The sequence below is a fragment of the Vespa crabro genome, chromosome 24 (genome assembly GCF_910589235.1).
Source record: "Vespa crabro chromosome 24, iyVesCrab1.2, whole genome shotgun sequence".
NCBI classification, from domain to species: Eukaryota; Metazoa; Arthropoda; class Insecta; order Hymenoptera; family Vespidae; genus Vespa; species Vespa crabro.
Window position 1 is genome coordinate 2256306 of NC_060978.1, and position 16071 is coordinate 2272376.

Sequence of the window (16071 nt, forward strand, 5' to 3'; positions counted from 1 at the left end):
CAATAATGACGTAAATATAATGAATACAATGATAATATAATGAGGTTGAATTTGTTGGATGCTTTTTTGTAATCGTTAAAATTTTCTTTTATAGTTTTTAATTGTTTCTTTTTTATCACATAATTCTATACGGTAATGTAATTTTATTAAGGAAGATGTTATTATTCTCTAAACAAAAAAAAAAAAAAATATGTCTACTTGTATGTCAATATTTTTCATACAAACACAAAAAAAAAAAAAGAAATTCATTCCACTGTATTATTCTACAGAGTCAATATTTAAGTTATTTATATTATTAATAAAAATAATAATGATAATTACATATAAATTATAAATCACGTAATTATGATCATTAATAATAATAATAATAATAATAATAATAATAATAACTAATTAATAAGACATAATGAATATCGATGTAAAATGTATTGAATTAATCGAACCTTTTTATTTCACCCTCGTGCACTCTTATAAATATATTTAATTTGAAATTATGATAGTTAAAAAATATTATTTTATATAGACGATTCGATTCGACGACGTGTTGTCTCCTATCTTCTTTTTTGTTTTTTTTGTATTTTTATTTTATTTTATTCTTTTCAAGTATCACAGTTTGACGTTTATCTAAAATATGACCTCTAAAAGGCTGGCTATAAACGTGTGGCTATTTGTTTATCGAACTAGTTTGTGAATGTTATTTATTCTTGAATATATATGAGGACGACAAAGTATAACGATTTCTTATCGGAAAAACTGACCGACGCTGATGACTCCGAAGAATTAATGGAAAAAGAGAGAGAGAGAGAGAGAGAGAGAGAGAGAAAAGAGACAAAGATATAATTAATGAGAAAATGATTAGTTATTATTAGAAGTCAATGTCTGAAATTCATTTGCGAATGAAATATTTGCTTTTATACATATTAAATGTAAAAATAAGAGAAAAAGAAGATATAGAATAAAATTATTTTTGCGAATTAATCTTTCGCGAAGTTTTATTCGAAATGAATTTTAACTCGAAAATGAATCTATCCGTAATTACAGGAAAATAAGATAGACGTGACAAAGCTTTTCATTAAACGTTATGAAAACAGGGATATATTACACTTGGCCTGTGTGTGCGTGTGTGTGTTTTCTTTTTCTTTTTCTTTTTTATTTTTTTTTTTTGAGAATTGATAACAAAAAAGTAATTTGTTTATTAATTGTTATGCAATTTTATAAATCGGATCTAATCTGAATTTTTGTATTAATAAGAAAAAGAAAAGTAAGATGAATAATTTGGTTCGTAAGAATTTTTTTTTTTTTTTTTTTTATAAAAATTGTTTATAACAAATTGTTCATTAATTATTAACAATACGTTGAAAAGAAAAAACTTTCCCCTTTAAAAACGTATACGATTCAAGTCTCTATGACTTTTAGTTCCGAAGATATTCTCATGAAACATTTAGTTATTAGTAATGTAGAAAAAAAAAAAGAATTGTTTATCCGATAAACAAAATAATTTTTTTATTAATTATTTATTAATTTTTATGTAATTTTATAAATCGTACAGAATCTGAATCTTATTGTTGACGAAATAAGATAAATTTGGTTCGTAAGAATTTTATTTATGACAAATTGTTTATAACAAATTGTTAATTAATTGTTAACAATATGCTGAGAATATAGAGAAAATTCTGCCCTTTAAAACGATATTTTATTCAAATCTCTACGATTTTTAGTTCCGGAGATATTCCCATGTAAATGGAAGACGTTTACGCTGACCCACTAACCTATATAATTTCATTCATTGGCCCAGTGACACACTGACCTATATAAATTTCAAGAATTTACGCATGGCCTACTACTACTACTACTATTACTACGAACAGCTGTACTATTACGAATTATGAATGGAAATTTTTCGAAGTCGATATCTTCGAAACGAAAAATCGTAGAGACTTGAAACCAACGCCATTTTCAAATATAATTTAATCTTTATTTATTTAAATAATGCAATAATATTGTTATAATAAAATCAATTTTGTTAATAATTTTTATAATTGAATTTCTTCCTTTTCTTTCGTAACAAAAACATACCTATCACGAAATCATTCGAATTTTTATTATAATTATATAAATTTTATTTTGTTTATTTAAAATCGACCATATTACTACTGCTGCCATTACTACTACTACTATTACTACGAACAGCTGTACTATTACGAATTATGAATGGAAATTTTTCAAAGTCGATATCTTCGAAACGAAAAATCATAGAGACTTGAAACCAACGCCATTTTCAAATATAATTTAATCTTTATTTATTTAAATAATGCAATAATATTGTTATAATAAAATCGAATTTTTAAATAATTTTTATAATTGATTTTTTTTTTCTTTTTATCTTTTCTTTCGTAATAAAGATATAACACCATAATGAAATCATTAAAATTTTTATTAAAATTATATAAATCTTACTTTATTTATTTAAAAGAAATAATAGAAGATTTATATTAATAATTGCCAATTAATGAAATCGAAAGATCAAAATAAAAAAACATTTTCTTGACATATCTTGGCTTAATATTATTTTTTTGTCTAATATATAAAGAATAATTCAAATCTATATTCATTGTAATATTGTATTAATTTAAATAATTTAAATAACTGAGAATTTATTCGTAGAGACACCGAATACATTTTATGAATACGAAAGCACGTTTATACTGTATGACCGACTTCACGAAGAATTTTCTTATCTTACCAGTTTGTCCGTAAGCGAAAATGCAAGCATTGTAGCCTTGAAACGCATTGTCCAAAATATCGCGTCCAAGAGCATCGAAAACTATTTCCTGACTTGCAAACTTCTCCGATCCGGGTTCCAAAGAATAGAAGCAGTGATCGAACGCAAATGTCTTCGGCTTGTTCCTATAACACGTATAAATGAAATATTTTCTATTAGTCGTATGAAATATATGTATATATGTGTATATATATATATATATATATATATATATATATATATATATATATATATATTATGTATAGATAAGGAAAAAAGATAATGAAATTGTCTTTATGAGATAACTAGGTACACATAGATATGACTATGAATATAAATTTAGTTCGTGAGACGGCTCAAGCGAAATTATAGGGTTTCGATTATATCTCCTTTTGATGCTTATATTAAAATCGGCTCTAACGTTGATTCCGAAGAAATTCGATTTATTTTTTTACGATAAGTATAATATATAAGAGGATCTTTTCCTTCCTCTTTTTTTTTTTTTCTTTTTTTTTTTTAATCCCTTTAGAAAATGATATTCTATGAAATATTCATTAATATTTGGCTGAAATATAATTATTAGAATTTTAATAATGTTCTTAATTAATATTCAGGATACGAATTAGAATAAATATAAATAATTCGATTCCATTTAATATTTTCAATAAAATTTAATTGTAAAGTTTACAATCGATTATATATTTTTATTGTCAATATTTCTTACAATTAATTTTATCATGGTATAGAGCAATTTGATTTGTTTTCATTTTATTATGAATTTCTTTTTTTTTATCGTTTAAATCCTATTATCTGAAATAATTATTAACTATTTATTTTGAGCGAATAAAATGTTAACTTGTATAATAATAATAATAATAATAATAAGAAGAAGAAGAAAAAGAAAGACAAAATAAAATAATAAATAAAATAAAATAAATAAAAAAAATAAATAAATAACGAATTGGAAGATACATGATACCTATAAAAAAAAAAAAAAAGAAAAAGAAAAATTAATAATTCGATCAATAAGAAAACATTGAAGTTCGTGTTCCTCAAGGATTCTATAATTCTATAATCTCAATGAAAACGCGAATATATCTTTACGTTTTCGTTATAATAAAGCGACCTCGTCATTTCAAAACCCTTTGTGAATGTCAATAAAAAAAAAAAAAAAAAAAAAAAAAAAGAAAAAAAAAATCGACATATCGCATGATTGCTTTCCTAATCGATTTTTCAACATTATTCCGTGGTATTCTACAGTAGAATATTTAATGTTTGCGTCTACCAGATTAAAAAAGAAAAATTGATTTTCCCTTTTACCATATTCACCATGGCAACGATAGATTAATTATTGACGGTTTTAATCGTAAGTTGACCGGGCTGTTAGAAATATTCAACAGACATCGCGATAATTAAAAAAAAAAAAAAAAAATCATTAAAATAAAATAAAAGAAAATAAAAGAAAAATAAAAAGAAAAATAAGAAATAAAAAAAAGAGAGAGAGAGAGAGAGAGAGAATGAAAGGTACAATCAATCAAAATGTTTTGTCATCAATTATTATTATTATTTCATTCATTATAAATAAATTAAATAGATTCTTATATTAAAAATATAATTTATAATTTGTAATAAAATTTTAATTTATAATTCATAAATTATGATTTTAAATGTATTTATAAGAGAGAGAGAGAGAGGGGGGCAGGGACGTGGTGTGAGAGAGAGAGAGAGAGAGAGAGAGAAGAGAAAACCTTTTATAATAAAAATGTCAATGAAATATCGATAGCGAATTGTTTTATCGACCGAGCGTCATTATGCAATGTTTATTTTTATTATTTATTTATTTATTTATTAATTTTTTTTCTAATCTTCTCTTAATCCTTTCATTTATATACTATATAACGTTAAAGAATTCAATAAGTCTATTTCGATTCGGTCAACGAACGCAATTCTGAAATGAAAGAACAAGACATATAATATTAAATTCAAGATGGCTGTTCCGTGGAGTTAGTACAATAACTGATATATAGATTTAGTCGTACTTACTTTATAGAAACTCAAGTCCCGTAGGAAAAAGGAAGTTGTATCGGAATTGGGGTTAGGATAAGGAGAATCGATTTATTCGTAAAGCGTTCATAAAAGTGATCGTAGAAGAATATAACTATAGTGATTCGAACGGGTCGTTAGCTTCCGATTATCAGTTTTCTTTTATCGTTGTCGATGACAAAACTTTCTTCGAGAGTTGAATATCGCAATCGACGTTGAAATATCGTATTGTTCTTGGCAATGTCTCCGCCAAGGATAAGAAGAAATCAGAAATTAAATACGTAAGAATATACGTATAACACGTATAAATGTTTAATGTTAATATATATGTATGTATCTATGTAAGTAATGTTCGAAGTTTATATTTAAATAAGTAACATTGTAATAATATTTTTTGTTCGTTCTAGTTTTATTTATTTATTTATTTTTTTTTTTTTTTTCTCTTATTTGGAAATGTTTGATGTATTCTTGTATAAGAAATAAATAAAAGGCACTATCTCAATTTTGTATTGAAAAAAGAATGAAGGAGGAAACAATGTTTCGTATCTTGTATTTAAATAAATAATATTGTAGTATCTTAAAAAAAAAAAAAATGAAAAAAGGAAAATGAAAAAGGAAAAATAAATTGATTGATACTTTATATTAAAATAAATAATATTAGGTAGAGTATTATATATATATATATATATATTTATGTATATAAAATGGAGGAAATAACGAATAAAACTGATAAATAAGAAAAATTTCATGATGAAAGTTCGAGATTCGCCACAATCGACGAAGATCAATCTTCCTTATGGGTAAAATGGTGTTAATCGAAAAACGTTTGTACACATACACACACATACACACACTTTTGATTTTTACTATCGTATAAATGAGATATTTATGCGCCACCATTTTCTTCTTTCTTACAACAGCTCTTCGCTATTTTTATTGGCATGTATGTATTAAGGTATATATATATATATATATATATATATATATATATATATATACATACACACACACACACACACATACACACACAGATATACACATTAATGGAAAAAAGGTTCTTTGATATTTGAAAAATTGAACGTCGAATAAACGATACGATCGGGTAGTTATAATTTCATGACCTGACCAATCGAAATAAGATCGATCGATCGATCGAACGAAACGAGATATGCTTTTTCATTTTATTTAACGATATTTCGAATCATCATTAAGAAGAAGAGATTTCCCATTTCACGATATAGATCTTTTCCCGATGAAGGACGAAACGTAACCATTTTTGGAGGGAGGGAGGGAGGGAGGGGGACGGGGGAATTTTAATTTGATATCATATGGATTTATTATACGCGACATTAATCCATAATATTTTAACAAAAATCCAACGATCTTTTTAACGATCGTTTATTATTTTCAAACGGTAACAAACTATCTAAGTTTTTTAAAAGACGATAATAAATAATATAAAGGAAGACGAAGAGAATAGTATTTTCGAGACGTATGAATGAATTTAATGCTATTGTCTGTAAGAGATAAAAATTCGATGGATTTTCTTCGTTTATTGGATGAAATTCGAGTTTAGTAAGTTAAAAGAATAAAAGGGACCGAATTTCTCGTTCCCTTTAGAAAGAAGATCGCTATCTATACGATAAGTATAAAGGGCTAGAGAGACAAAGAGAGAACGAGAGAGACAAAGATTCTTCTCTTGTATTTAAGAGGACAATTTTCATAAAAATCTTTAAAATTTAATTCGAAGGAAGAAACTCGATAAGAAGTGTCCCTGATGAGGAAAGATCGATCTTTAAAGATCGATTAGATCCTTCTATTTTTTTTCTTTTCTTTTCTTTTCTTTTCTTTTTTTTTTCTCTTTTTTTCTTTTTTTTCATCGTTAACACAGCTCCTCTACTAACCCACCATTATTTTTATTTTACACGATGAAAGCTCTTAACCATGGAGATTGGTCGATGAATAAATATCGGATTATTTTTAATATTGAAATTTTCAATTTGAACATTTTGTTCAGGATTTAATTTCCAATTTGTAATTATTGTTTTTTGTTTTTTTTTTCTTTTTTATTTTTTGATCTTAAAATACGATAGCAGGGGCAAAAAAAAAAACATAAAGAAACAAGAAAACAAGTTTCTTGACAATTTTATAAAGCCATTCATTTATTCCTCTTTTGCAAAACTTTTCGGTCTAATTTGTTTTCTTTTTAAATTTTAAATATCAAACTACAAAGAAGTTAGAATTTTGTTTAATCTGGAAAAAGAAAAAAGAAAAAAAAAAAAAAGGATAAGGAATAAAAATAAAATAGTCTGAAAAATGTCTTTGGAAATAAAAAAAAAAAAGGGGAAAAAAAAGAAAAGAAGAAAGATCATTTGCAAAAAAAAAAAAGAAAAAGAAAGAAAATTTTTTAGTTTCGTCATCACCAAAGATTTCTTTAATAGCTTGAAAAAGAACGTCTTTCGTGGTTTCTTATTTTTCGTGATCGAAGGACGTGTACAGGATGGAATTGAGATATAAAAAAAAAAAAAAAAAAAAAAAAAAGGAAGAAAAAAAGAAAAAAGGAAATGAGAAGAAGAAGAAGAAGAAGAGGTGGAGTAGGAGAACGAAAAAGAGGAAGAAGAGGAAGAAAAGAATTTGAAATCACTTGGCACTTGACGCGAATCGAGTACTCACTCGGTTGCTCAGCTTTCTAAACTCGTTGCAGCAGCTGCGGCTACTTAAGTGCGAGAGCGTGATACGATTCTAAGTTGTTGGTAGAAGAGGGGTAGGAGGGGGGGGGCGGGTCGTCTCGATCGATAGGAGTTTCGAACAAGCGATCAAGACAAAACAGGTCCCATGGCTCGTGATCCGTCGTTTTCTATATCGTTGATCTCGATAGGTCGAAAGACTGACCGTATCGCGTGACCGACCAAATCCCTTTCTAAGTTTACACGAATCCTACGTGTCTACGGAGATCTGACCTTTTTACGTTGTTTAAAGACGAACGTACTAGATATTTCGAAGAAAAAAAAACCAATATATATATATATATATATATACATATTATATTTTATTAACTGAATTTCTCTTCGTGTTAATTGATAATATATAACACATAACACATTACATTATTCTATATATCTTTTATTATAATACTCATAAAAAAGAAAAAAAAAAATAAAAGAATAAAAAAGATCTAAGTACTTATTAGAAATATAATATAGAAAGTAAAATGTAGATATATGAAGTATATAGAATGGGGAAAAAAATGAAACGATCAATAATGATAAAAAAAAAAAAAAAAAATAAATTCTCTACTTATTATTATTATTATTATTATTATTATTATTATTATTATTATTGTTGTTGTTGTTGTTGTTGTTCTTCGTCTTTTTTTTGTGTTCTTATATACTTATTAAGTCATTATAAAGTACGTATACATTATAAGTGCTACGAAATTGATCTATAATGCATAGTCTTGTTCCTTGTGGTTAATAAATAAAATTAAAAAAAAAAAAAAAATAAAAAAATAAAAAAATAAAAAAGAAGAAGAAATAAAACAAAATGAAAAAAAATTACCAGAAAGAAAAAAAAAAGAACACGAGCAAAGGAAGCAAACTCATCGTTTTACATGATCGGCCGTTATAGCGATCGTATCTACCGGAAAACATGCTGCTGCTGCTGCTGCTGCTTGCTGCTGTGAAGTCTTCGCAGTTTCGCAAAACATGCATTGTCGGCAAAAAAAATATTTAATGGATGGTTCCCCGGTTGAATTCGACATTCGTAGGTAAGAACCATGAGAATGGCCGAACTGAAATTGTCAGACTTGGCATTTGTACGATGTTCTCTCCATTCGGGGGGGAGGGGGGAAGGAAGAAAGGGTGGGATGGTGATGGTGATATTGTATCCAGTCGAATATTTTGGCCACTGGCCATATTTCTACATATTCGTGGGGGGAAAAAAAAAAAAAGAAAAAAAAGAAAAAAGAAAAAACATTTCCTTTTGGATAGCTACGCGAAAAACTATCGTCGTATATTTTATTCTTTTAAATTGTTTCGTTGAACTCTCAAAACTTACACCGGACTTCCTCTCTCTCCTTGAAAATGGAGAAAAAGAAAAAGAAAAAGAAAAAAAGATGGAAAAGAAAATTTCTCTTCTGAAAATTTTCTTATTTTATATATATATATATATATATATATATATATATATATATATATATATATATATATATACGTATGTGCGTGTATATGTGCAATATATTGTTTTATTTCTTTTTATTTAAATATATCGATTCGCAAATAACGATTTAATGAAATATTGAACGTGATCTTTATTTAAAAAAAAAAAAAAAACAAACAAAAATAGAGAGAAAATAAAAAACAAAAGGAGACAAGATAATTAGAAAAGGAAAATAAAAAGGAATGAAATTTCTGTTCGAAGAATTTTCCTGTTATCATTATTATCATTATCATTATTTTCTTCAATTTTTTTCTTTCTTTCTTTCTTCTTTTTTTATTTGTTTTTTTTTTCTTTTTTTTTTTTTTTTTTTTTTTTTTTTTACGACACCAAGAGATACTTTGCAAATTCAATATTTCGTTCTATCGTTATTTCTACGTAAGATAACGGTGTAAAAAAAAAAAAAAAAAAGAAAGAAAGAAAGAAAAAAAAAAGAAAATAGAAAATAAAATAAAAGAGGAACATATAAATTTACGATGTATGAATTTACAAAGAAAGGGTTGTAGTGGGGGAAGGGGAAAGGGGGTGAGTAAAAAAGGGGAACAAGTTATGCCTTCTATGCGGTTGTTCGTGAGAGAATAGTTTTCGTTCGACCTTCGACACGCAAGCTTCTCTGCAGTGGTCAGACGCACAGCGATAGGGACTTACAGGTGGTCAGACATAGGGTGCAATTAGGTCATGACGATAAACCGGGGGTGAAAAGTTGAGAGAGAGAGAGAGAGAGAGAGAGAGAGAGAGAGAGAGAGAGAGAGAGAGAGAGAGAGAGAGAGGATGAGAGAAGAGTGCCACCGAAACTGATTTGAATTTGGAACGATGCCTGTCAACCTCGAACCAGAAACATTTTTTTAACCTAATTTGCTCTTCGATTTGTCGTTTGTCCTTTTATAAAACGCTAACATAATATTGTTTTTATAACAGTATTGTCGTTTAATCATCTACGCTTTATTAATCGCTTCAAATGATTATTATAAATTCATTAATCAATTCGTTCGATTTACGAATTATTTTTATAGGATATGATATATTTCATTTTTTGAACACAATTTTCAATTGTTTTCAAATAATTAATAATCAAAAAAGTTAATAAAACATCTTTTTCTTTCTTTTTTTCAATCAATCTATTAATCAATTTTCTTTTTCATAGTCGCAAATAATATATTAAACTTAGTCGAATATTTTCATTGTTCTTTTTTTTCTTCGTTTATATATATATATATATATATTTTTTTTTTTTCTTAAATTAATTTATGGAAGAAAAAAAAAAAGAAATATATATTCCTTTTACATGACTTTTATTTGTTCAACGAAATTTAGATTTCATTATTATTAACGACAATACACATATTCCAACAAAATATATTTTATATGATTATAAAATTGAATGATAATTAAGTTTTGCAATTAATACGATCAAATTTAGATATTAAATATTAATAATAATTAATAATAATGAGAAGTATACAAAACGCACACGTTAAAACCCACGCACAACTTTATTCTAAAAATTTTAATTATTCCGATTAATAATAATAGTAGTATATTATCGTTTAGAAAAGTCCAATTGAAATTTGAAGATCAGAATGCGTAGGTGAACGCATAGGATCGTAATTATTGCTATCATCGAACTCGATTAACGTACTTTACTTGTAAACCCGATTGTTAATAGGAATCGACGTACTGATCATTTGGGAATTCGAACGAACAGATTTCGTGAGGATTAATGGGGTAAACTCGATGCTTGTTATAATCAAGCATGATCGAACATTCTCTCTCTCTCTCTCTTTCTCTGTCTCTCTATCTCTCTATCTCTCTATCTATCTGTCTTTATCTATATATATATATATATATATATATATATATATATATATATATATATATATATATATATATTTTTCTTTGTTCGAGAATTTCATCGTTATCAATACAATCGATGATTTTAACGTTGAACTCCTCGATCAATGTAAATTTCGATCAAACCGCAGTTTCGTTCGTTTTTAAAAATTACGCGGTATTATTTCTTTCTTTCTTTTTTTTTTTTCTCCGTAGTAGATTATTCGAAAGGATGGTCTGCAGACAGACAGGAAGAGAGAGATAGAGAAATATAGATAGATAGATAGAGAGAGAGAGAGAGAGAGAGAACGAGAAGAAGAGGGAGAGGGGCAGGAGTTATACGTTGGTACGGGGGTGACGGGAATGAAATCGATTCTCCATGGGCATGCGCATAAGGTACGATCCGAAATCACTTTTAATTTAGTTAACTCGTCTTTTGTGCCGCTTAAAACTACGGGGCCACGACGGACATTAATTGGATCCGAGTCGTATAACGAACTCGAAAAAAATAAAAGAAAAAGGTCAAAAAGAAAGGGAAAAAAAAAAAAAAAAGAAAAGAAAGAAAGAAGAAGAAGATAAAAAGACGAGCGTTAAGTGTTTATTTATTTATCCTCTTTTTTTTTCTTTTCTATCTTTTCTTTTTTTTTTTATTCATTCTCTCTTTTTCTCTTTCTTTTCATTTCTTCCCTTGTAACATAGATACACGTAATACTTATCAATTATATTTATTGATATAACGTTAATGCAATGTATATTTAAAATATATATATATATATATATATATATATAATTATTAATATAATGTTCATCATAGTCATTATCATCATCATCATTATTATTATTATAGAAGATATATTATTATTAAAGAACAGACATATATATATATATATATATATATATATATATATATATATATATATGTATATGTATATGTATATATATATGTATATAAAGATAAAATTATTTTCAATGTATATAAGCAAAATATGTACAATTCGTGGTATTTAACGAGCATAACGGATTGGATAATATAATTCTCACTTTAACCGTTTAATTAATATGCATTTCGTTTTGTTAACACTTCGCTAGTCAAATATATGCATATGTATAAATATATATTAGATGATGTTGGTAAAACGACGATCAACGAAAAGAAGATTAGCAAGTCCTCCTCTCATTCTCCTTTTATTTTATCTACGTGTAAATAATTGAGAAAGAGGAGCAATTAACGCGAGAAACGAGATATATACGAGATTCCGTGAGCGTGTTAATCCGTCCTACGGAATAAAGCAATTTAGTTAAACGAAGAAATTTTTACTGACAAGAAACAATGGGTTGTTATCTTTTTTTCTTCCCCACCTATCCCGCCTTCCCCACTCAATTTCTCTCTCTCTCTCTCTCTCTCTCTCTCTCTCTCTCTCTCTCTCTCTCTCTCTCTCTGGCTCACTCTCTTATTATTATTTTTACGTACATATTTTCCCACAATATGACGACGATGTTATGACTGCTCTCTGCTTCTTTGTTGTATCTAATTTTTTTTTTTCTTTTTTCCCCCTTTTTTTTTTTCCTATCTCTCCAATCCTCACCTCCGACTTTATCCCAATTTAATTAAGAGAATCGATTAAATATAAAGACAACAAAGCCAATTACTACGGACATATAAATAATAATAAAAATTTATTATTGAAAATTTATGAGATAGAAAAAAGTTATATAAACATTTAGTTTCGATACGATATAAAAATTATAATCAATATTATGTATATAATTAATAATTTCTTTTTCTTTTTTTTTTTTTTTTTCATCATAAAAATGTAAGAAATTATTTGTAATAAATAAAATGGAGATTGTATTAATAGATATTAAATATCGTTTAAGGAAGTAATAGTTACAAGTAGAATCGTATTATTCGTGTCATGTAATTTTCACTTTGGTAAAGAGTAGATATGTATGTATGTATATCGGACATGTGAGTTTTGTTAGACATCATCGCGAACATATCGACAAGTAAGAGATAGCGCACATAGTGTTTACTCGGTTATCTATTTCCGTTTCTCTCCATGGTGATATATTTATGTGACATATGTATGTATGTATGTATGTATATTTATGTATTTGTGAAATCAGGAACACGTATGTATCATCATTCTTCATAATGAATATATTCCTTCCTTCTCTGAGAGATAAAGTGAGATGGAGAGAGAGAGAGAGAGAGAGAGAGAGAGAGAGGGAGGGAGAGGAGTAGGAGGAGAAGGAGGAAAAGAGAGAGAAAAAAAAAGCATATGAGATTTAGTTATGATAAATTAATGCATAAACGTAAGTAATGAATATGTAAATACTTTTTACTCCATACAAATCTAATCAAATCATATATCATTGTTTTTTTATTATTATTATTACTATTATTATTATTGTTGTTGTTTGTTGTTGTTGTCGTTAAAGTTGTTGTTATTATTATTATTATTATTATTATTATGATTAATTATTCTTTTTCCCCCTTTGTATTTTTATCTCATTTCTTTTTTTCAATTTATTATCTTCTTCTTTGTTCGATATAAGTCTAATTAAATCATTCATACATTATTATTATTATTATTATTATTATTATCATTATCATTATCATTATCATTATCATCATCATCACCTTTTTTTCATGGTTTTTTTTTATTTTCTTTTTTTCTTTTTTTTCTCTTTCTTCTTTTCTATAACTTATCCGCAATTATAAATCTAATTAAATCATACATCAACGTTATCATTAATATTTTCTTTTCCTTGCTTTACTTTTCATTCCCCTTTTTCTTTTTTTTTTTTCTTCTTCTTCTTCTTTTACTTATTATCTGTTTCCTCCTCCAAATAAATTTATTTCGTATACGTTGAAAGAAAAAAAGAAAAAAAAAAAAAAATGATGAAATAAGAAGTGACTCGTTGTTTGTTTGTTGTCTATCGTAAATGAAGAATCTCTTCTCTCGAAGGAAAGAAGAAAAAAAAAAAAGAAAAGAAAGAAAAAAGATAAAGAAAAAAAAAATAAGTACAGTAAATATACATATATATACATACATACATACATACGTACGTACGTACGTATTATAAATACATATATGATACTTATATATACATACAAATGAGAGTTTTAAGATCGGTAGGCTAATTAAACGAACAATTACGGATCTGTAATTAAAGCGTCAGGCATTGTTGCTTCTTTCATTTTCTTATCGTATGAGCTTGCACGTGCGCCCACGCGTGTCGCGTGTATGTACATTCGAGGTGTTCCTTCGTTCGTTCGTTCGTTCGTTCGTTCGTTTGTTCGTTCATTCGTTGTTTGGCATCGAGATGAGAAATAGAACATTGTATGTGGAGAAAACGAACCTCGAGGCTCCTTAATTTTGTCTCATTAACGTCTAGAACGTATCTCGCTCGTATTTCATTCTCTCTCTCTCTCTCTCACTCACTCTCTCTCTCCTCTTTCCCTTCATCTTGATCTTCATCTTCATCTTCATCTATATCGCTATCTCTATCTCTATCTCTCCGTATATCTCTCTTACTCACACTCTCTCTTTCTTTATCTCTCTACAAGAGTAAATCTCGACCCAATTGCATCCTATTCTACGCGACAGATGAGTTCTTATTTCTTACGAGTTTATTACTAGTAGTCAGTCGTTGGAAGAAGTAAGTACACCGGATAAAAAGGAGAAAAAAAAAAGAAGGAAAAAAGAAAGATAATGATTTTTTATTTGTTTCTTTTTTCTTTTTCTTTTTCTTTTGTTTTTTTTTCTTTCTTTTTTTTTTTTTTTTTTCTTGTTCTCTTCTTTTCATTCAATTTCAATCGCGAATGAAGAAAACTTTATCTGTCAATTTATCTATCAATTTATTTAGTTAAAAACGTAAAGTCACGATTTATTGATCATCAAACGAAATACATTTCTATTTTAAATATTCAAGTATCTGCAATCTTAGTTCGTTCAATGATGAAAATTGATAAATGATTAATATAATAATAATATTAATCGTGATTAATATATACTCATGCATATCGAGAAATATGTAAATTTGTATATTATTGAAAAATCATACGAAAGAAAAGGATGTTTGTGCAAAAAAAAAGAAAAAAAGAAAAAAAAGAAAAAAAGAAACTACAATGCACAAACGTGCATCGATCGAACAATATTATTTTTTCCATTATCTATTAATATATTATTATTAATATATTTATTATTATCATCATTATTATCTATTAATATGTCAATGTGATATTCTCACGAGTAGATTATTTCATACACATATATTTTATTGTCGGATTTCAATCGGATTTTCAACGCCTCTTTCTATCATCGATATAATAACTCGTATGATAATTACCGAGTCGTTTGTAACTATCGAGGGGACCATTCCCCTCCTCCTCCTCCTCCTCCTCCTCCTCCTCCTCCTCCTCATTGATCATCGAGATGCTAATCCACGATTAATTGGTTCCTTTCGAGAGAGATAGGCCATTTCAAACGAACCGCTTTAATTTTAATTGGCCGCTTGTTGTTGTACCCGGTTAAATCATTATCGCTCAATGAACTCTAGATCTATGTTGTATATAGACACGCGTATACATAAATATACACACATGTATGTACATGTGTTTATATATGTACACATATATGTACATATAAATTATAAGAGACTTGTCTTCACTCGGACTTTCTCGACGATTTATTTTATTAATCCCGTTAATGAGTTTCTAACGCGCAAAACTTCGCGAGTCATTGCTCTGATTGATAAGAAGCGAAAATTTCAAATGGAAAGTCGCCGAGATTTACTTGATTATATTCATTCAACTATACATACACACATATATATATATATATATATATATATATATATATATATATATAATGCAAGTATTATTTTAAAAAATAGTTACATACAAAATTTGCACAATTTTTAAGATACATATTATCATTTAGTTTTCTCGCAAATTTGTTTTGCTTCGATTTCAAAAATATGAGATTATCTTTATTAAAAAATAATATTTTCTTCTTTGTTTTGTTTTGTTTTTTTTTTTTTTTTTATTTTATTTTATTTTATATGTATATATATATATATTTTTTTTTTCTTATAATTTACAAATTGATCGAAGTACGTAGATAGATTCGTTGTCTCAATTCGTAGATAAGAGAACGAAGAAGCAAGGTTTCGATCGATATCGAATTATTTTTATTTCTTGCAACCGATCGATC

General features: G+C 27.0%; 1 protein-coding gene across 7 annotated transcripts in view; it reads right to left on the bottom strand.

Annotated features, from left to right (window-relative positions):
• Window positions 1-16071, bottom strand: part of LOC124432277 (kinesin-like protein KIF13B) — a 118910-nt gene that overhangs the window by 21211 nt on the left and 81628 nt on the right. For all 7 annotated transcript variants that reach the window (XM_046981068.1, XM_046981063.1, XM_046981064.1 and 4 more), the window contains exon 3: window positions 2744-2907. In XM_046981068.1, coding sequence (XP_046837024.1) covers window positions 2744-2907 — 164 coding nt within the window. The remainder of the gene's footprint in view (window positions 1-2743; window positions 2908-16071) is intronic.